At 39.0% G+C, this 23,896-nt stretch overlaps 1 protein-coding gene across 4 annotated transcripts in view; it reads right to left on the minus strand.

Moving 5' to 3' along the window:
- MTMR10 (myotubularin related protein 10) overlaps window positions 1-23,896 on the minus strand; it is a 42,364-nt gene that overhangs the window by 9,443 nt on the left and 9,025 nt on the right. For 2 of the 4 annotated variants that reach the window (XM_032122585.1, XM_032122586.1), the window contains exons 3-9: window positions 13,332-13,468; window positions 12,139-12,211; window positions 10,964-11,106; window positions 3,886-3,976; window positions 1,348-1,522; window positions 852-939; window positions 592-680 (exon numbers count right to left, since the gene is read on the minus strand). In XM_032122585.1, the coding sequence (XP_031978476.1) occupies window positions 592-680; window positions 852-939; window positions 1,348-1,522; window positions 3,886-3,976; window positions 10,964-11,106; window positions 12,139-12,211; window positions 13,332-13,468 (796 nt within the window). Of the gene's footprint in view, window positions 1-591; window positions 681-851; window positions 940-1,347; window positions 1,523-3,885; window positions 3,977-10,963; window positions 11,107-12,138; window positions 12,212-13,331; window positions 13,469-13,566; window positions 13,620-21,243; window positions 21,347-23,896 lie in introns of those variants that run through there. The other 2 variants (XM_032122587.1, XM_032122588.1) reach the window with 2 other exon arrangements.

Below are 23,896 nucleotides of genomic sequence, written 5' to 3' on the forward strand. Positions count from 1 at the left end.
TTTCAACTAAAACTCAGAGCTCCGGCCTAACACACAATGCAGGTGTTTGCACTACTACAAAAGTCACCCTACAAATTAAACCAAAGAACAAAAATATCAACCTTGTAAACTACCTACACAAAGCACTAAATGCCTTCAGTCTTTCATTAAGGACAGTGAATGACAAACATTTCACAGAAATACCATGTGCATTGTGACACTAAATCTATAGAATTGTATTTCCCAATGCCACAAATGAAGAGGTTTTTTTACTGTCTTGCTGAAGGAGGTAAGAAAATCTCCACCAACGTAAGCTGTATTACAGAAAATCTGATCCTTTTATCAATAAATTCTGTCATCTGAATGATTAGCCCCCTAAAAAATAAACATACCTTAAAATCTGAAAAGTTATTCAGTATTTGAAACTGGAATGGCCTTGAATGAAAATTGTGCCAGAACCACATCCAGAGAACAGTCTCTCCAAAGTTCCCGCACTACAACACTGCAGTGTCACACTGCGTCCCCTCCACTGCCACCCACTGCTGTGTCACACAGTCACCACTGGTGTTACCCCAGCCCTCTGATTAAAGAGTAACACAACCAATCATTTACCTTTGATCGATTCTTCGCTGCTGCAATACATCTTTAATGTTGGCCATTCTCACAAGGGCACTCCCGTTGGGGTGATTCCAGGACCATAACTAACACGGGGAAAAAACACAAGGAACACCACAATAATTCAGGTTAAAGCTATTCTGTACAAATTTTTGACTTAATCCTATGCACAGAACTCTGTTAATTGGCATAAACAGCCCCAAGGTAAATACTATGCAATGACCAGGAGCAGTACCCAGAACAAAGAGGACACTTACTGGCATTCGCCTCCCAATGAAGGAGTAGGAGTACAGCTTCAGGTCCTGATCTGCTAAGGAAGATGGAACCACAAAATATTCTGGAAGGCTTGTGGAAAAAACATGATAAAAAAAGGTTACTTTTCCCTGTGTTTTTTACCATCTTCCCTCTTGCTGCAGTTCTGTGTCACCAGCTCAGTCAGGCTGTCCCAGAGCAGCCCCTGGGCACAGCTGCCACTGCCCCGTGTGAGGGCTCAGCCGTGGTACCAGCACAGCCCTGAGGACGCTGCTGAGAAACTGTGTGTCCCACGTGGAAGTACAGAAGCACGAAAGCAACAGATGCCAAAACATGACATTTCCTTTAGGGACAAGATCTGCAGCATCTTTCATCTGGGGGCCTCTCCAGAGAGCAGCACAATTAGGAGGTGCAGTGCCCACTTGGGTGGGATGGAGGCTGTGGGAGACACAGGACAAGACAGCCCAATTCCCTCCTGCTGGTGTTCCAAGAGACACTTACCAAGTGGAGATCATATAACCTTCATTGACTGAGCACACTCTCCACTCGGATGCACCTGTCCTCTTGATTTCTCTATCCCAATCTGAGTAAGTTTCAAACAGAGGAGTCTGCTGACCACTGGCACTGCCGATGCCACCACCACCACCTCCTGGGTCTATGCCATTCACCTTCTTTGCTAGGAAAAGGAAAGTCATCAATGCCCATTAAAAAAAAAAATCAAACTCTTTACCTTCCTCATTACAAAAATAAACCATTAGCATCAGGACTAGTATTATCTATATTACCTATTGCTGTATTACAAGAAAGCAGTGATTTAATGACAGCTTGATGATACAAGAAGATGTCAGTGTATTTTTTTCCCTGCAATTTTAATAGAAAAGCAACATAAAATTGGCCTGCTGTGCTGCTTGATAGAAGCCAAGGCATACTAATACTCAAGAACAAATGTTATCTCCAGTCACAGGATTTCTTTCTTCAATATGCCAAAATTTGCAACATTTTAAAAACATGAGCCCTTTACAGGCTACCCTTTAATAGGTACCATGTCAAGAAAGCAAAATAAAACTTACATAATTTCAGCAACTTCAAATGACTGCTGTATTAACAGCAAATAAAAGAAATGGAAGACCATGTTAAAATATAGGGGTTTCTATATAAATTTATATTTATATCCACACTAAAAAAATCACTTTGTGTCTAGGAACCAGGAGCTTACAGAGGCTGTTACTGTACAGAAGGATCTCCTTTGCTGGTCATCCTTTAGGTGCCAAGGGGACAGTCAGCTGTGCCAGAAAGAAATTACATTTTGTTTCTTGACACTTGAAGTACATTTTTAGATGAAAGTAGAATAAACTGAAATTCAGCACTGTTACCTCCCCCATGAAAGCTCTGAGCTTTAGCAAGAGCCTGCCCAAAGGAAGCAGAACAGCGTCACGGCTCTGCTGACATCCCATAACCTGTGTGGTTTCTGCTTTCTGTATCTATCAACTTCATTCTTGCACTGGCACTCTGAGTACTTAGGATTTTCAGAAGAAAACAGGACTAAAATCAGACTGAAGTAGTTCTTCAAAGACAGTAAACAAAAATATGATCATTACAAAAAGAGTTAATTTTCCTGTTTAATGGCAGGATATGTAACTATCAAATATAGCCTGGGAAAGAAACAACGTACACACACACCAGAGCAATGCAGGCTTTTTATGTTCCTCAGGAAGCACTAAGACAGCATTTCACCTTTTACTTCGCTGGGATTAGCAGGAATAGAGAGTCATTAAACAGCACTGGAATTGCAAGAGCAAAACCAGAGATCTATGGGACAAACACCAGGGTTCACAACAACATGAACACCCCAACCCAACCCAACCAAATTTCAAACTATCTTAGGAACTGCAGCACAGCGGAACAACTCTCCTTTGCCATTCTGGTCTGCTACTCCAGAGGAAGATTTTTACCCACCTTATGTAATTCTTCCACTAGGTAATTTTCCATATAGCAAATGGTATTTTAAGGACAGAGTAAAGGCAACTTTGTGACAGACTAACATTTTATCGGCATTTTATTGGCAAATTGGCTTCCTCCCTAGTACTTTATAACATGAAAATACATGGACCTTAATAACTGCCCAAGCTTTATGAGGTAAGAAATTCCATGTGTAATTATGTGTGCAACATTATCACATGCACAATCATTCATGTGCATGCACAGGGCAGTCATAGAGGCACCCGCATGAAAAGCATGCATTGTTTTGCAAATTTGAAGGCCTGATCTTGTAATTCCACAAGAGGTTCATGTTTTGTAACAGGCAGGTCAGTGATTTCTAGTGCCAGCTGCTGAGTTCAGATCTCAGTACCACAGCTCTGCAGCAGCAGCACGCTCTGTGGGGAGGCTTGTCACCCTACAGCTCTGATGGCTCTCAGCTGTGTCTTGGCTGGGGAACACTCAGCAGTGACCGCACAGCATTACACTAGAAATCAAGTTCCAAAGGCATCTTTGCAGGCTTACCTAACTGACAAGGTTCAGTTGGAGATTGGCCTTGAGCAGAGAGGGTGTGCTCCAACTCAGCAGGGGTGGTGGAGGTTTTGAGTGGTAAGAACTGCCTAGTAAGCCTCTAGGAAAGAAGGTATGGAGTCCCAAGTTGCACAAATCCTCCTGCAATACCACCAGAAGAGAAACTTATTCCCAAAAGAAGGGCAGGTGAGCAAGCCTGCCTGATGGGACATTCACTGGGTACCCAGAGTACCAACAGAAACATACAGTAGGAGGATGGAAACGTGAACTGAGAAACAGGAGTACTCATGCTGGCACGGTTTGGCTTTGTTTAAGACAGGAAAGACATTTCTTTGGATTTTGGTCATTAATGTCTATCCCAAGGAATGACTTATAACCATGAGTAAGAGGCTGGGTGCAGAACGAGCCTATTTTTTTTACCCTTGGAGAAAACCTCAAATGCTTTTTGCCACGGCTTCTGGACAGAAGTCTTAGTAAAAATACATATCACAAAATAGGAAAAAAGCACAATCCAAGTACTTTCATCCTTACCTGGATTATGATATATTTCCCCAACATACTCAAATGCAAAGAGAAGCTGAAGATCCGTTGGCTGAGAATAATGAGCTATTGCAAGGCACACCTAGGGAAGAGATGTTTATTACTGTTATTTATAGATCTATATAGACAAAATATTATTGCCCTTAATTGTAAGTGTGAAATATGCAGAGCTGTAAAAAAGCTAAAAATCAGTATTTTGATTTTTTTTTTTAATAAAAAGAGTACTTATCAGTCTAGCATAAGAACCTAAGAGTGGCCATGCAGGGTCAGTTCCAAAGGTCCAGCCTAGCACTCAGTGTTCTGACAGCTGTCAGCAATCAATGTTTAGGGAAGAGGGGAAAAACACAGAAAGAACATAATGGAATTTTACCAGGACAATTTTCAACAACTAACAATTCAGGCATGTCCTGTACTAAAATCTGGTATCAGTATTTAACAGCATTTGACAGATATTTCTGCTACAAAGCTGTCACTTGGGCCAGGAGGTTTTTCATGTGTGACTTCCCTTTACAAAAACCATATTGGTTCTTCCCCTAACATTATTAAAATTAAGAGTGCAGCACATGATTTAGGATTAGATTCTAGACTTAAAATACCATCAAGCTTTTCTAGTCTCTGTCTCTTTGAATGTAGACATTCACTAATAAATACAAAAGATTTGACAAGAATCCTAATGTCTAGAAGACTTAAATTCAGGAAGAAAAAAAAATCAAATAGAGATTAGTGCTGTTATTCTTCAAATATCAGGACATGAATGGAGTCTTTAACTTCATCCTCTTCCCTCAGTATTTGCTTCTGCATTTTACTAAATTGTACCTTTTAACCAGGGACAAAGACATAGTCATAGTGTAAGCCCACATTCTTACCACCCAAAATTCTTCCTTTTTATTAATAAGTCTTTCTTCCCTTCAACTTTTCCTGACTTTTCATATTTAGAAACACATTTACAAAATTTATACCAAGTTTAGCAGTTTTGAATATTATTTTTGAAAAACATCCTGTGCATCCAGAAATGCAAGAAATTGTTTTCTGTTAGTGAAGGAAAGTTTCCTTATTGTAATAGACATAAAGGAAGATTTGCACCACAGAACTGAAGGAGTACCAGTGCTGGCAGCAGTGGGCCACGGGAACAAAACTCGAGAGCTGAGTTATGCTGAGTTCTGCATGGAGAAAGTTGCTGTACTTTTATTGTTTGTATGCAACATACATGGTGTTATGGAACCTTTAGTGTATTTTTATATACCTTGGCTTTTGATGGGGGACAGTCCTCATTATTTATAAAAGCAGTAATGACAGTAGGCTAACTTGAGCTGAAAATGTTGTTTCGCAAACACTCCCCAACAAAAAAAGTTGAGTCCTAGAACAATGTTTTCTTTAACTGTTCTCTCCACACTTTCAGTTCTACAATGAAACTGCAAAGGAAAATATAGGACAGAACACTCCAGGGGTGACAACCCCCCAAAAAACACAAACAGTACAAGTGTGCTTGGAAAACTGTGTAGCAGGACTTTCCAAATGAACATTTACAAGCTCATTTCCAGGATTTGATAAAAATTTTAATGGCATAACTGGAAGCTATGCACATTTACTACATCTTGTGATTTCGGTGTACACACCAAAGCTGAAGAAGCCAGCTATTCAACAATATGTGGCCACTTCTAACTGATTACTTTTGGCTATCACAATAACAATCTGGTTTCACAATGAAACAAAATGGAAATCTGTGTATATACACATTTTGACTTCCATTATTCTATGTAGCTTTTTACTACAGTAATTGATTCTAGCAGAGCTACTCCTCACCATTATTTATGGAGTGAAAGTTGAAAGCCTTTTACAATGCTAATCTACTCCCAAGGCTTCAGGACAAACTGCAGGAAAAAAATTCCATTGTGCTGCCAAATGACACAACAGAAATACAGTAAAACCTATTTTTAAATAGGCAGCAGCTGAAATCTCTGTCATTTACTTGCCACATTTGAAAAAGAGAATATGTGTGTGCTGTGTGAAGCGGGATAAAATGGTGGGGGGAGACAGATTAAGTTCCCCACAAAAAATATGAGACCACAGTTGTGCTTTTAAATAAAGCAGGAGCTGGAAAATGCGCTGGGTGTTCCATAGAACAGATGTAACTCACACCAGGTATTGCATGGTTGAAACAGTCCACCCACACCATCAGGACCTCTCTTATTTAAAACAGTGATAGATTTATCCTGCTACTGTCTCTATTTTTACATTTTAGAAAAATTCCACTCATAGATCCACTAAGCAAGTGCTAAAGACATACTAATTTTCTGTTTATTCCTCACTAAATCCCTATAATAGCTTTATTGTCTCAGAGATTCAGCAGACAAGCACATTCCACAGATCTCAGCAGATTATGGCCATAAGTAGAACGCTCTTAAATTGGAAGACAAACATGTTTTACAGGAAGCGTTCTCATATCAAACTCAAAAATGTTTGGTATTCTTGCCAATTTACAATTGTGTAAAGCTGAAGGTATTTAGGCTCAGACAAATAACAAGAGAATAGGCTGCTTGTTGGAAAGTTCATTTATTAAAAGCAGTAAACACAATGGCTGTAGTTATTTCGTAGTACAAAGCCATTTCCCTATGTCAGTGTCCCTTGTTCAACCCCTATCTGAGAAAAATTAATGATACTTTCACGGCACACCCTCCTCTTCAACAGGAATTTTACCAAGGGCAAGAGCTTCAAAGTATTGCTAATGCTCTTGCAGAAGAGTTGTGAACAGCAATATTTCAGATGTGCTAGGTTAGCACAGCTGTGCATTTCCTCTCCTTCCTTAAGCCAGGCTACCTGGCTTATGGACTCTCCGGAAAAATACTCTTTTCCTTTGCTACTGCAGTTCCTATCCCAAGCAGACACCTGCAGTAGAAAGTGACACAAGCAGGACTAGATTAGGTCCCAAAACCAGGTTTTGTTAATTTTCCTAGGCTGGAAAACCTATTGGGAAAATAAGCATTCAGCATTAAGAGAATTATTAAAATTCATCTCTATTTTTTAAAATACCTTTTACCTTTTCCCAGGGAAGTTGTGGCTGTGCCATCCCTCTAAGTGTTCAAGGCCAGGATGGGGCTTTGAAAAACCCCATCGGGTGTAGTGGCAGGTGTCCCTGCCCATGGCAGGGGGCTGGAATGAGATGAGCTTTAAGGGCCCTTCCAACCCAAACTGTTCTATGATCCTGTGATTCTATAAGTATACTTCCAAAGAAAGTTTTCTTCCCCCCCTCTGAAGACCATCAAGACAGTATCTTACGCATTCCCAGTGCCTTGAAACGTTACCAATTTTGTGATCTGTATAAACAATTAGAACAAGGTAATAGAATTGGGGAGGCAGGGGGAACACATTAGGAAGGGTCAGGACTGTTTGTTCAAAACTCTTAACAGTTTCATGTTATTGTTCATAACAATTAGGAAAGAAAAATGTTCCCCTCCATCCCAAGTGTTATGACGTAGGAAAGGCTACTTTTGATTGCACAGGAAACAAGATTTGAGATAAAAACTTTCCTTCTGTTTTGATTGAGCATGTGATTCTGAAACGGCTCTCATTCCAAAAAGCTTCCTGATAGAAAAGAACTGAGGGAGTTGCAGAAGAGAAAGGGATGAGAAAATGGAGATATACTCATGGAGGCACAGGGTGTGTGCCACTCTGGGGCACTGCCAAGATCCATGTGCACAGTGAGGCAACACACTGGCCATCACCTAACAGTCAGAAGACCTACAGACTCACCTTTTCATACATTTTATTTTCCCAGTCTAATGTCAACTAGTGCCTAAAAAATAGCAGGAGTTTTCAGTTTGACTGTTTGCTGTCATTTTTGGAACAAAATAATTCCTTTCCTCTAAGGAATGTGAAATGCTTCTTTTTTCGCACTGCCTAACTTAAGACTTCCCCAACTTGCTTACCCTTGCTTCCCCATCCTCCACTTCCTCCCACACCCATCTGGCTTTCCTTCCTTTGGAGACTCTATCGCTTTATTTTAGAGACAAAACAAAATTAAACTGCTAAACAGTGGTGAGTGCAAATTTCCATTCCTTCTACTTTTCCTTAACGCTTGCTTCCCAAATATCCACTAATAAAAATGAAGAAGAAAATATTTACCTGGCTGACTAATGCTTAGACAGTATTTTATTAGGATGTATTGGCTGCAACAAGTGTTATGGATATTTTTCTTACAGAACTAATTTTTAAGCTTCTCCATAATAATTTACCTGAAAGTAAACGAATGTGTTCTCACAGTGTTTCTGCTTAAAGGCAAAGAAAAACACCTCCAAGAGTTCTGCCAACATTACCCATGTGTCAAGTCTGTCAAACTGTCCACATCAGAAGCTTGCTTTCAAACTTGGATCCTTCTTTTCACAGTATCCAAAGAGATCCTTGGAAAGAGGATCTTTCCAAGATCCTCAAAGAGAGACTCAGAATAATCTCTATTCTAGTAAGGCAGCCTAATCAGTTATTGTCCCTTATGTCCTGTTCAGCAAATAGAGACACTTCCTCAGGAACAGATTACACTCTCTTTGCCAACACTAATTTATGTCACTGGATGCTGCTGAGTATTGCCAGTACGTGCATGGAACTATGCATGAAACAAATTACTTAACTGCATAAAATTAGCATCTGTTCTCCTTTTAACTATTGCATATATCTAAAACTCGTTTTTAAACATGAATTACCATGGATATTGTTTTTGTATAACTATTGCTCTAAAAAGAACATTTGCAATCATCTGGCAACAAGTAGAGACATTTATACTCCTGTATTTTGAAATGCATATTTTAGTAGGCAGGTATTTTGTTTTGACCTAACAGGGCTTTATTTATAGAGTGCTACTCCTGTGTATTACTAGGATGACATTTAATTACAGCCTGATCTAATCTCGGTAAGTCTGAAGAGAAAGGTGGACAAGGTGACGATGTCCACAGGCCCCTCCATCCCGAATCCTGGATTCCATGGTTAGTCCCCTCCTACAGCATTCTCCCAGTTCTGACTGGAATTCCTGACTGAGCAGGATTCCCCTCACATCAGAACTCAGTTACACTTTAAGTCGTGGTCTTCCCTACAAAAGTTATGCACACAGTTATTTCCAAGTAGATAGCTACCAAAATCTTGTACAAACAGCTGAGTGTAAATATAGATTAAAGAGGCCCTTCAGAACTTTAAGGAGGCCTGATCACTGTCTTTTGTTTTTAAACATCAGGACAACCTTGCTAATATGTACTACCTGAAGGACAGGAACAGAAACCAGATAAAATCTTTCCATACTGTGGTGCCAGCATGCCATCTAAATGTCAGAAAGAACAAAACAACTCAATTCAATATACTGTGTAAGACCACCCTAGATGTGCTCACCAGCATCCCAAAATAATTTAAGCAAAATCCTGATACAGGAAAACTGATCTAAGGACGTCACAGTTTTATACATTTATGTTTTAATGCTAACAGAACAATATTATTATGGAAACATTAGATTAGATTAGCTGAACCTGATCTCCCTTCAGTAAAAGTGCTTCTGTGCTACACCCACGCAAAGCTGCAGTAACCTACCTGATGCAGCAAAACTGCAACAGTAACCACATAGATGATATTGGTACAAGTTTTTTTCCTCTCCTCTAATGAGCACATTCTGGTATTTGAAAATGGCAGTCGTTACAGTTTTGGTCACCACCAGCACAATCTCTGTAACTACACATGCTCTGGTTGTCTAGACCCAGCATTTCTTCCTATCAGAAGTCATCACCTAAGACCATGTAATTATAAATGCCTAATGTAAGGGCCTTCCTAAAAGGGTTTCACTCTTTGCTCTTGCACAAGAAAATGCAGCACAAAGAGTGCTGCATTAATGAGATGCTGAGTTTATGCTCTTCTCCTCCAGGCTAATCACTCCCCTTTGCTGTGACAGCCAATTACAAACAGTTGCTGTAAAGATATTGCAGGAGACGGCTGCTCCAGGGGGATTTTGGAGAAGCTGTGCAAGGGAATGACTGCTGAAAGACTGCCAAACGTGGAAGGCTCCAACCTGCACAGGCAGCAGGCAGGGGGCAGCCAGAACAGGGGCAAGGCCAGAGCAGGATGGTTCTTTACGGGCCCCGGCCCACACATCTTCAGGAGAGTAAAGGGGCTGAGGCTGTTCAGCAGTCGCTCGGTCAGTAACTGCACGCAGACTTATGCCTGGGCAGATGGTCCTCAGGACTTACAGGGCTAAACTCAAACTTGATCCGACTGAGAAGGGGAATTGTTAAGCTCTGAGAGCAAAGTGGGTCATTCCTTACGAAATGCCGGCAGTACCATGCCACGGTGCTGCGGAGGTCAGGGGAGCTGGACCAGCGCGGGGACACCGAGAGCCGGGAATGCACTCCAGCCCGGCCAGCTCTGCCCAGCACAGCTCACCTGGGCTGGCACAGCCCAAACAACACAGCACCACTGCACAGAGACCTGGGGCAGTGGGGGTACAAACGGGCAAGGAAGGAAATCTCTAGGAATGTACAGACCCAAGTAATTCCTCCTGTCAAGAGGTGTACAAGCCTCTTCTAAGGAAATGTTGAGAATGAGCCCAGGTTTATGTAGATTAGACAAAACAGTGATTCCAAGAGCTCGTTGGAGAACTTGCTGTGCGACACAATTAAGGATATCCGTAAGGCAGTACACTCAACCTCTGGGTAAATTAAGCTTATGACTTTCAGAAAATGTATCAAAGCTTGAAATATTTTCCATAAAAATGCAAACATCTGTTGTACAGCTGCAATGCAGCATTCTGATTCCAGTCCTTAAAAATACTTATTTAATAAATTAGTAACTTTTAAAAGTACAACAGATATGACAAGAAATACAGGTTTATCTTAGATAAGAAACAGTTAATACATCACATTAAATTTTTTCCCTATTAGTTTTAACTCTAAATGTCTAGATATTCTCCTGTAACAGAATGTGAATAATTTGCAATTCTTCCCCCCACTTCTCTACCAAAACATAATAATACAAAATGTTCTTATCAGCACAGCTGTTGTTACACATAATGACTGCAAGGCAGGATTTCATAAGAAAATAATACCTTTTTTGCACTTTCGGGACCTGCTTCATCAAAACGAAATCTGACAATACGGAAGTCTTTGCAATAAATTATTAATTCAGTTGGATTAAACTTAAGTTTTTGGTTGGGACCAAGGACCTTCTGCTTCCTCTTGGTGTCATTCACTGCAAAGAAGAGACAAAGTTATTGGACTGTGTTCTGTAATTAAACACAAAATTGGCTCCAACAGATACAATAATGTTGCTACCAGAAGTTTTTTATTTAATAGCATATTTTGATTGAGGTAGAAAATTGTTAATTCCTGTTAGCAAAAGCTTATACTTCACTAAATTTAGGGTGAACCTCATGTTTTAGAAAAGGGGCAACAAATGTGGGCCAGTGCAAGACAATATAATAGGTCAATAGCACCTCTTTGTTTTTAAAAAATAGCATTTCTTCATCATGTTCTTCCTCAGATACACATTAATCTTTTCACAGGATCACAACCAATTTTGGGCATTGAAAACTTATAACCAATAATTTAGATTAGCTACAGTCAGAAAGCCAAGTGTTTAACAGCCCATGCCATAAACAAAATTTGAAAAATTATCACTTTTACGAAACTTTACAATTACAAGATGAAAAACATTCTTAACAAATAGGTTAGCCTAAAGGATCCAACAAATCAAAACTTGGTTCTCCACAAGAAGTATTTTGTGTCTTCAGATTAAGATGTCAATTGCCATTTACAGATTTTTGAGGATCACCAGCTATTAACTTGCTAAGAATTAGAGGATTGAAAACTACAGCATTTCTCTTGTCAGAAATCCCAGCTATATCTAACTGTCTAAGCTATGTGCTTTTTGTATTTCAGTGGCAGAGATTCAGATGATTCATTGTAAAAATGTTGCTAACAAAATTTTGTACTGCTATTAACAGGTGTCTCTCCTAAAACACCTGTTGATTCAGTATGGTAGTTATAAATTTAAAGCCAATAATACAAAGACCCAAATAAGTAAGTCTTCTGGCACCTCAAGATTTATTCAGCATTTAAGGATTTTATTCTAATTTTAAATAAACCAAATACTTCAAATCAGGGAAGACTAATGACATAAAACCTCAAGTACCAACAATTCTGCAGAACTTAACAGGCAGTTAACAGTTTTGTACTGAATAAGAACAAAGCCTGTCATCATACTTAACTATTTCTGACGTACCTGTGACAATCTGCTCAATGCATGTGAGTGGGACATCATGTTCACCAAGGAGGAGGTTTTTATAATGGAATTTCTGAAACACATGAGGTCACAGCCATTAATTGCAATTCTGCAGTTTGCAACCAGATGTACAGCACGACTTTGAAAAAACTACGATAAAAATCAGGCATGCCTAGGCTTTTCTGACAGGTACCACCCTTGCCTATTCACAGGTAATTAGAGGCTGTGGAAACAGCTCTTTTGTACTGCTGAACTGCACACCAAACAGTTTAGAAACCCCAGTGGAATATGCAAAATAACCTCCCTATTTGCACTGAATTTACTGAATTAGTATAAAAAATTACTGTTAGAAATTCAATACAATTTGAAGTATAAAATATATATATGGAATATAAGAAATCTCCAATTATTACTTTTGTAAGCATAGAAAGACAAAAATATTAATTCTACTTTCAGGGACAAGTTTTGACAACTACTTCATGTCAAAAATTAACTTTTTGAAGTAGCTTTGGTCAAACTTCCTAACCATTACTGAATAAGCATCTATCTACTTTCAGAGCTTTACATATCCTTAGTTAATGGAACATTTCTGTTAAAAGCCCCAAATGGAAGTGCAAACTCTACTGAAAATAACATACAGCTCACTACTTGGATTTCCAAACAGTGTTGTGTGCTGTGCTGTCCAAAAACCGATCATGGTTTTGAATGTCATGAGTTCTGCTTTGACAAAGACAAAAGAGTTCTTCTCCCTTTTCTTGTTGCTTCAGCTACAATGAAAACTCGTTTCATGGTTACTTTGTCCTCCATCAGTAACACCAATAAATCACCACCACATTAAAAGCTTTGCTGATCTGACGCTTGTCTAGCCTACAGAACATTTGCAAACAGCTCCTTCGAGAAGAAATGTATCTGTGTGTAATTCCTGCTCTGCCTTTTGTAAAACCACTTCCCGGGGAAGCCTCCATACACAGAGGTAAATGGAGCTGGATATACTTCTGTACAAAACTGCTCCATTCTGATACTCTCAATGAAGGGATGGAATAGCAACACATTCAGAACAGGACAGTGGAACCTCATCCTGTAGCCTTCTTAGAAGGCATCCATTTATATCAGATATGAGACAGAAACACAGTGTGAATAATTTCACTTATCCCATTCATTGTCATGATGCACCCATGTGAGCAATAACCAACCTGCAGTGGCATCGGGTCATCCGTAATAAAGGAAATCTTGAAGTTAGTGCAAACCAACTTGCCCCACAGGTCATACTGGCTTGTGTCTGTTGCAATGCACTTTCTTACAAAATTTACTTCGTTCACCACAATTTCACCTAAAACAGAAAAAGGGGAAGGGAAAAGGGAAGCCTGTATAATCTTGTAGGTACAACAATTCTAAGTCTGTAGAACCAAGGAACCCCTAACTCTTTACCTGTTTCAAGTTATCCACCTCTTCTGGGTAAACATGGAGTTCAACTAACACCACTCCAGGGAAAAGAGGACACTATCCAAACATTCCAAAATGGACAATATTGGGCAGTAGTTAAGATAAAACAAAAATCAAAACCAACAGAAACAACCAATCAACTTAAAACCAAAACAAACCCCACAACAATAAAACCCAAAAGAAACCAATCCACACTCAAGCCCAAAAAAACCACACACCACTTCCCTTAGATCCAGAGATCAAGATCTGCAATTCTCCACTATTAAAAATTCATTGGTTTGAACAACACTGTTCTTTAAACAAGCATACATTCCTGTACTTCACCTAATATTTATTTTAAAAACTGAAATTAGCTGGCTATTGTTAAGTACTTCTGAGAGTTTAATGAACTTCCTGAATTCAGAATAATCAGGCCACATCACACTTTGCATGTATAAAGGCATTTTCAGGTGATTTCAAAAAACAAAAACCAGAACACAAACACATTTCAAAGTTTTTACTGTGACTGTCTAATGAAGGTGACATTTTCTTGGTCTCTTTCATAAAACAGAAGATCCAAATGAAGAAAAAAATAAATTATGCTAATTGGTCTGACATAAGCATATAGGTAAATGAGACTGAGGACCATTTAAATAGAAAAGGTAAATCACTACACAAAATGATACTTTTCAGTTTCACAGCCAAGATTTCTGAAAGCTAAACAGTAACTCTTCCTTCAGGAATCTACCTTGGTAATTCTTTTACTCCTGTACAGGGCTTTCACTTCTGTCATCAGATCAACCACGTCTGCTGCTGTTGTCTACCATAAATAGCGTCGGAGTACAACTGTGTTCCAAGAAAAGTGTAATTTCATATTGGCTCTGAGATTTTGTTTAGAAGAAACTAAGGACTAAAGATTGCTAAAGCCTAATTTGCTCATTATAGGTTGGCACGTTTAGTCCCAGTTGCCTGAAATGCCATCTCACAGTCCTGCTTTGCATGGAAACAGCAGCGCTTTGGGCAGCCGTAGTGGCAGAAATCAGTTACTGTGTGTCCAAGGAGTATGACCAGAGCCTGGAATAAATTTCCCATTTATCTCCTGATGTGGAGCAGGTATTTTCCTCGAGTGGTTACCACTGCAGCCAAGTAACCATACCTTAAAAGGACTGCCTTTAGCACTCCAGACACTTGGGAGAAATGCACCTTTTGCTGTCTTGAGGCCCAGTCCCTGCACATGCTCCTCATCCTGAGCTATTTAACCCAGCTGTCCTACTAGTCCTACTGGATCTCTTGCCCTTAAAATGATCAGGGATCTGCCACTAAGAGCAGCAGCAGCGTCTCTGCTTTTGTCTCAGTTGCTCAGCTACAAAAATGTCTTGGTCTAAGTCTGTAGCCTTGAGCTCCCAGAATTATGAGCTGTATTCTGGCACTGTTTGGAGATGTTAGGAGACAAGTTTCATTGACCTGTGTTATCATATACATGAATAATCAATGCCAGAAGTGGCAGGAACTGTGAAAATGTCTATAAACAGATCTGCTGGAGCTTTGAAGTCTTTCCTCAAACACTGCTAAACTGTGCTTAAATAAGCTTTTGAATAGGAAAACAAAAAATCTGATTCTGACAGCTTCCGTACAAACAGTTAAAAGTTCATCCAAGTCCACAGCAACTGAAAACAATGTTTTATAATGGGGTACATGAGAATGACAAGCCCTACTTCTGTTAAACACTGTAATGAAAATGCTTCAATACTTAGCAGTGTCTGGCCTGAAACTTCTTAATGCCCAGCACTTCTTCAAATAATCTATTTACTTAAATAACTGCAAAAGCCCAAACCATTTATTGAAGCAATTTCTCCTGAGAGTTGGTGTTTTCAACTATTCAACGTGAAGTTCTAAGTCACATTCTGTGTATGAAGAAAAACAACCTCCTCACAAACTGAGTTCTAAGTAATTTTCATTCCTCCCTCTCTCTGTATTGCTAGTGTATCACTGCATTTCTAATAAAAATATATGGAGAGCTAAATACATCATGAAATGATGCAACTTCCATAGGTTTTTTTTTTGGTAACATTCACTTATCTGTTACCAAGTATAATATTTTTTACTATGACACCAGAGACACTTGCTAAAAGCAAATTACTATTGCCAAACTATTTCAGTACTTCATGACTTTGATACAACAAAACAGTAATGAGATACATGCACACATCTTCAATTTGAATTTACTACAGTTTAAAACATGCCATCATTCTCTTTCTAAAGCCAGTCCTTTCTGCTTCCCTCCTCCATTCCTCATAATTGTGTGGCTACACTGCAACATGTTAATTCTAATCCTATTTTAGTGCAGCTGCATTTAATTTCATTTCATCCAACACAAACACATTCTCGATTTTCTGGCCTAGCTTATCTTCTGCTCTCAGGTTTACAGCCCTAACACAGAACTGTCCATTTTGAACCTGAAGATTACGGTATGGCAGGACAGAGAATGCATGCACACCAGATTCAGCCGAAGCATGAGAAAGTTTGCAAATTTAACAGATGCAGTTTCCAAACAGCTCTAGAAATTGAGAATTTTTTTTTTTTTTGACATGCAGGTTTGGAATTTTACATGACCCATCTTTTATCCCTCATTTGGACATCTATAATGAGCAATATAAAAAGGAGCAAACCTTTCAAAATGAAAATTTAGGGAAGTAGATAAACCATGTGAGTAGTAAGTGCAAGACTTGCACAATGAACCCTTCTTGTATTTGTAGTTGAGTAGGTGATTTCTCTGTACAAGACAACAACAGAGCTATTCAGAGATATTACACTGCACATTTCTACAATGTAGCTGCTGCTTTTTTCCAGTAAACAGTCACAAGCTGTTCCAGACATGGAACAGCAGTCAACACTTCCATGTGACTCCAAGAGTCAAAGAATGATCTCAGGAGACAAGAGCAGTTTGTTTAAACTTTGACAGGAAACCAGAAGAAAAATTACAGGTTGCCACCCTTACATATAAAGCCGAATCAGGTTTAATAAAAATATTTCTACATTGAATTCAGGAATCACAAAAGTAACAGGAGATACTGATGGATCCATCTAGCTAATACACCCTCCATTTAACATACAGCCTCAAAAACTGTTTAATTTCAGAACCAAAAGCACGTGCAATCTGACTGGTTCATATTTTGGATGTTAAGAGAATTCATGGTATGTATCTAATCCACCATAATACATAACCCACTACAATCCAAATAAAAACCAGACAGCAGAGCCTGAGAACATGTGGGAGCTGGGAAGGAGGCACAAGGATCAGCCGGAGGGATCACTGGATAGCACAGCTGTCTTCTCCCCCAGTCTGCAGCCACACCACTGTGGGCCAGGCTTTCTGACAATTTAGTTCCTCAAAATTTGAAAACACAATCCCTAATCACTACATCTTAAAATAAAGGATGTTCTACACCATTTTCACTACAATATTTTTGTAACTTTTGGTGCCCTGCCTCACAGGATCAAGTTTAATTTTTTTTGTTTATCTTACAAAGGTAGCAATTTGTAACTTTTCAGGGAAGAAGGCTAATTTGAGTAGCATCAAGGACCATAACCTTATTAATGCATGAGGTGATAGAGACTGAGCAGTTTTCAACAACTCTGACAATACTGACTGAACACAGCAATGCTGCACAATTAAAGGAACCGAGCAGTTCACAAGGCAATATTTATGCTGTATTTTATATACACAGACACATACACAGATCAGTACATATACAGAGAGATGGAGCATGGCACATGTCATATCAGCATACACATCTCATAATGCTAACAGGCAGTATTTTTATCACATTAAAAACCTGATACTTGCTAGAGGCAATGAATGGCTGAAATCATACTCCATAAATTAATAATGCAAATCCTACAAGCTCAAAAGGTTTGCAGGTATCATACCCACATGTTGCTAAAGGGACTTTCCCAATGCTGTACTAGAAGCACAAGAACAGATTTATCAGTATAAACTTTCTTTAGTGAGCATGGAAGCTCTATGGATGTGTTTCATGCCTAACAGACAAGGACAATAAAGGTCATTAAGTACTTTATGCAGTCCTACAATTTCTACCTAAATCCATAAAAAACTAGCACCTGAATACACTTAGGAAACTGAACTCCTACTTCCCATTTATAATGCTGATAGTGATTATACCCAAGTAAGACAAGAGGAACCAGCTTATGTGAAAGATAGTTTTAGAAGTTCACAATAGAAAAGCTGAAGTTAATTCAGAAAGATAGTTTTAGAAGTTCACAATAGAAAAGCTGAAGTTAATTCAAGTAGCCATTTAACCACTAAGAATGCACAATAATGAGTTTGCTTGTAAAATATTTGGCAAATAATTAACTTTCGGAAATTCCCAAGTAAGAATTTCCAATAAAAACTTCATTAATAAGTAACTGAAATCTACAACACTTTTATCCATTTATCTGCTCTCTTGTGGAGAGAATACCAAAATAGTATGAGTGTATTAGTATGCGTCAAGCATTTAGATGTAAATGTCTCTAATCCACTTCTAAATGAATCTTCTGTTCAGTGTGCTCAGACACTTCCGAACTTAAGAAGAAAAAGTACTTGTAAGCTCATGAAATAATTGTCTTTCATCTATTTTCTGATTTTCATGAGCTCTTACAAGGTTGTTCCAAAAGGACAGCTCAATTCTTTGATTATTGGGGAACAAAAAACAATTTGCATTAATTTTTAATAGGAGAACCTGAGGTTTCTACCAAAGAACAACTCTGACCACTGCTTGGAGAGTGGTGTGTTATAAATGCACAATACCAAAAGAGCTTGCTTGGCCAGTCTTATTAGAGAATTGTTGTTAAAATATCATATATGAATATTTTACACTTTCTCTAATGTGCTGAAAAAGAGAAAAGAGCTTAGATAAATTTTTTAAATGCTCAGTAAGGGAAAATGTAGCAAAAAAATAAAGGCTTCCTGGTAAGTCTTCAAAGACCATCTCTGTGTTTCCCATGCACAAGCACAAGACTAAAATCAGTATTGTCCAATAATGGCTAATCTTTATGAACATTGTGGAAAAAAAAGGGAAAAAAAAGAAAAAATTAAAAGAAAAAGAAAAAGAAAAAAGAAAAAAAGAGAAAAAAGGGGGGAAAAAGGCAAAAAAAAAAAAAGCAAAAAAAAAAAGCCCACAGCTGGGACCTGAGAAGATAATTGCTTTTCTGAACTAGGATGGGATGCTCCATAAAAGTTTTCCCCACATCTCAGAACAGCAGTGAAAGACACAAGAATGTACAGTAGGAAACAAACAACAGGAGTTCAGATGGCAAGAAGGGAACATCCATCAGGAGCAAAGCTCTTATTACCAAACTGATCGAAAACAAAGTATTGCAGAAAACTAAAAACTGCTTACAGAGTTGCTTTAATCCAGGAACTTGTATTACCCCTAAAATAGAAACAGTTCCATATTCAACATTCACTTCCACCTCAAGCCTTATGCTGGCACTGCCACTTGTGACAAACTTTGTTAGTGACATCAGAGAACTGATCCAGTCGAAAATGGATTTTTTCTTCCTTTTTTGTCAGTTTGGATTTCATCTGAATTAGCTCTGATCGGGCTTTGGTTGCACAAAAAAGTGTCAGCACCAAGTAGTTAATAAGAACACACACCTGTGGCGAGAAAAATAGAATAATAAACAGCCCCTCTTGGCATCTGTATGTATGGGGCCAAATTAAAATAAACCCTACCACCAGCACCTCTCCAGTAAGAGTTTTAGCAATGACTTGGTCAGAGTTCTGTAAAGTGAGCAACAGACAAGCCAGTGAGGAGGGAGTGTGTTTGGTGTTTTGCATATTTTTAAGTCTGGCTACATAAACTACAGATTCCCAAACCCTGACTTTGCCTAAACAATATAATCAGTAACAATTTGAGAAGACTGAAGTTTTCAGCTTGTTATTTTATAACTACGTTACCAATACAAGTTGCAGATGCTGAACTTGTAATGTACTATTGCGTCTACGTTAAATGATATAGGTTTGGCTTACTAAATTAATACAGAAACATATGTTTAGAAAGTAGTTTGGAATCTTCAGTTCACTGAAGACTTGCTTCATTGGAAGAAAGTATAATTGCCAAGAGACAAAACCCCCAGTATCTTGGGCAGATGACAATTCAGAATCTATACTATCCCCTTACTGGATTTTAATGGCTTGTAACATTAAACGTAAGTGGGGCAGAGTGGGCAGCAACCAATTACTTTGCAACTTCTCTGCAAAATGCACATGTAAAAACATTAAAATACTTAATTTTAAAACAGGGTCATCCTTCTTCAAGGAATTATTCCCATATTGGCCGATGGCTAATCTGTTGCACATAGGAAATTATTTTTGCAGATGTTTACAAATACTTAAAATATATTACTAGTCAGAAGCTTTGAGAAACGCATTTCAGAAGAAAAGGCAGGACAAAATTACTCTATCCAGTAAAATCTACTTCTAAGATTGTATCTGGTACTTAGATTCTGCATGCAGACTGCCTTGGTAGTACTTATGTTGTGCCACAGTACTTAAGTCGTCCTTAAAAAAATCAAACTCAAACACAAAACAAGCAGTTAACTGAACCCAAACCACGCCTGAAAATTTATTTTGAGCCAAAAAAACTGTAACAGAAAAGAGTACTTACTATATACTTACTGTAAATGACTTCTTATTCTAAATCTAAGTCAAATGTTTGGTTCATTTTTAAACTTCTTGCAGTATGAAAAACTAGTTTGCAGAAACCTGTTCTTTCAGATTTGAAATCTAGAATTTGAAGCTCTCATAACTTATATAAAATTTTTGGTGATCTTTGTGTAGACATCAAAAAAAATTAAAACATCTACTTTAAAAAAGCTTTAGGGAATTGCATTATTTTCCAAATTACCATTCTGATCTTCTAATCTGGCCATTCTTAAACGTTGAAAATAATTTCATGCTCTTGTATGACACTGATTCCTGAAAACAAGCTGCAGCTGCAAAGCTTTTTTTGCTTCTTTTTTCAATATCACCTATTAATTCTAAAAACAAACAAATTAATTTTCCCAGTAACATTTCAGTTTCAAATAAGAAACTTGATGCAGGGAAAAAACCCTAACCCTGCAATATGATGTCTTACTCAGCTGCACAAGGAGGGAGTGAGCCTTGGAGAGCACTCCACAACACTGGAAATGAGAATCAACAGGTCAGAGTGCTTCGGAACAGTGAGGAGCTGCCTTCATGCAAGTTCTGTTCAGGTGCTATCAGCGCTGAGAGTCTGTCGCTACTCACCAGCAACACATGCACATCCTCAACAGATCAGGCAATACCTTCCTGAATATCAACAACTCATTCCAGATATATCCACAGGAAAAGGAACCGACAGTGAAAGCACATCACTTGTACCAAACTAAACAATCTCAGTTTTCCCTTTGAGGCATTAAGACAAAATGATTCCTAACAGCGAAGCAGGGCAGACCCGACAGATGTCGGGGGTTACTCATTAACCTCATTAACCTGGTCCCCGGCTCACACAATCCCCGTCCAGCCTCCAGCCCGAGCTGGCACCGAGCACTCACTGCACAGCGCGGCCTCTGCTCTCCAGCTCTGGGACACCACAGACCAAATGAAAATGCCAAGGTAGAGGTGCAGGGGTCCAAAGCAGTGAGAAAAGAACGTACCTGGGGCACTAATGCACAAGGGTGTCTCACTGAACAGTGTATTTCCCTCTCCTATCACATGATGTGTTGCAGCTGCTCTGGAACACATGACTCAATGTACTAAGGAATTGCAGAAAGCAGAAAAAACCAAAAAGCTGGGAGCTAACTTGTGAGAGAATCAGACTCTTCTAAAAGATTAAAACTTTCCATGACAGTCTTAAAAACCTCCCACAATCAAATTTCTCCAGTCATTTGCCTTTCTAAAGGCACATATATACAAAAAAGCTAACAAAAATAAAAACGCAGGTGGCAAAGCTGATTAGCATTATTAAATAACAGATGAATATATCCAATAGCAAGGATCTCGAACATATACGTAATTCCAGCTCAGCACAAAACAGGAGCTCAGCACAACCAGAAAATGTTCAGAGTTAATCAAAAAATGATTACAGATACGGGAAGCTTCCTTTGTAGGACCAACTAAGACAATTAAGCTAAAGGGAAGCAAAACAAAGTGGCCATATAACAAATGTCTGAAAATCACAACTTGCATGAAATGGAGGAATATGACTTGATGTTTGCTGTGTCCTACAAGAATTAGGATTTATCCAAAGGAACTGGATGGTGGTAAATTCAGAAAAAACAAATAAAAGGAGTTTGTAATAGCATTTAATTAAAGTTCTGAACTTGTTACCATGTGAAGCTGTGTGTGATAAACGTTTATATGGCTATAGAAAGCAACGGCATAAATTCAAGTAAGACAAATCCAGCCAAGAGGAATTGAACATGGTAGCACTGTCTTTGTGATGTCCTGTGACTCCTCACTTGGGTGTCCACATTAGGTTCCTGCAAGAGGAAGATCCCCATGCCATATTCTGCAGGGAGGGCAGAGGGAGGAGCTGGGAGTGGTGCTTGCCCTGCTCCCCTCTCCCTCGGTGCCTCCGCGGCCACCGGCAGCGAGAGGTGACATTTGCCCCCGCCCAGCCGCACTTGTGACCTGCTGGTCACCCACCGCGGCTGTGAGCACACACCGGTGACGGCTCTGAGTTTCACTTCTGCCATGCGACCATGAAACGGGGCAGACACAACAGCCTGTGCAAAACTGCTTTCAGCAGCACCTCACCACCACTACCCCTTTAACTTGCTTTAACATGAGCAAGCCTGAAAGATAAAAACTACTGTTCTAATTCAGTTTAGTCTATAATTTTATAACCATTTCTAGCCTTTTCATAAAAACTTACAGGTAACAACTACTATCTTAATCTACTAGCAAATTAGCATACTGAGCAACAATTTAACTAATTCAAGCGGACATTGAGATTCGGGAGGAACGATCCTCTCCTCACACTCAATCAGATGCTCCAGTGGTTACATAATCTCCTGCAGAATGCCCTGTGTGAGCAACAGGGAGGATCTCTTTGCCTGGTCTTGCCTAAACCACAGTGTGGCACTGGTTCCAATACAGACACCGGACTGGTCCGTGTATTGCACACTGCTTTGCCATTCACATCATGGAGACACACTCTGCATTCACAGTCCACTTATGCTGGACAGGTTTTTTGAATGCTCAAGTTGATGACTTGAAATGGTACAGACATAGTTAGTGAAAACAGGCTACAGTTGATCACCAGAACAAAACACACCTCCAGGTTTAACAGCTTGAGCTCCACACTCCCCTAAGGTACACAGACTAATTTCCTACCAGCCAGGTAAGGCACTTCACCAGACTGACTGGTAGAATACCTGCTATTTCTGTAATTTTCCTCTTTGACATGCTTATAAAACCAGCAATGCAAACAAACAAAGGGGAAAAAAGTGAAACTGTTACAGAGGCCAACTCTTAACTAACTCTGCAGAAACTCTCACTCACAGACCTAACACTAGGAAACAGAGCTGCAGAAAGAAAAAGAAAACATCTTTATAACTCCATCTCAAACCTGTATAATGTGTTTTGGAAGGAAATTACACCAATTCTATAAAATTACTTGCTTTTCCTTACTGCAGTATCAGTGTTGCCACTTACAAGCAAGGTTTTTACTTGTTTTTAAATGATACTTGTTCCTTTTCCCAATAAACCACCCTCCTCGGGGCACTCAGTTCCATAAGAATACAGGCTTTTGTTCCAAATTCTGATGAAATGTGGGCTCTGGGCCCCAGAGAAAACTTTTAAAACAAACTACATGTCGGAAGTTGATTCCAATTAATTTTAAATTTTTTTTTAGTAAAAACCACTTCATTTTGTAACCAGATATTTCCTAGCCTGTAACTCCTTGTCCTAACCTCCACTGCACAGAAATACAAGTTAGACAGCAGGATATTTAGCTCCTTTGGAATTAGCAAGCAAGCCACTCCCTCAGAGTCACTATGTTTTAGGAATCAAAAGCTTAATAAAACCATTAACAGGTTTTGAAGATTACTAAAGCCAGTACCTGACTGAGCTAATGTAACTTAATTCCAAAAGAACTTAAAAACTCCACCACTTTAAAAAGCGAAACATTCAGCCACTCAGGTTTATCTCTGTTCCTGAGAGCAAAAGCAACTTCACTCAACTGTTAAGGACAGGATATTAGGAATGCCATACTGACACTGTATTTACAAGGAAGTGCAAGTCAGTCTTAATATAATTAAATGAGTTGGAATTTGGCCAGAAACTTGGGTTATGACAAATCCAAAA

The sequence above is a fragment of the Corvus moneduloides genome, chromosome 13 (assembly GCF_009650955.1).
Source record: "Corvus moneduloides isolate bCorMon1 chromosome 13, bCorMon1.pri, whole genome shotgun sequence".
NCBI classification, from domain to species: Eukaryota; Metazoa; Chordata; class Aves; order Passeriformes; family Corvidae; genus Corvus; species Corvus moneduloides.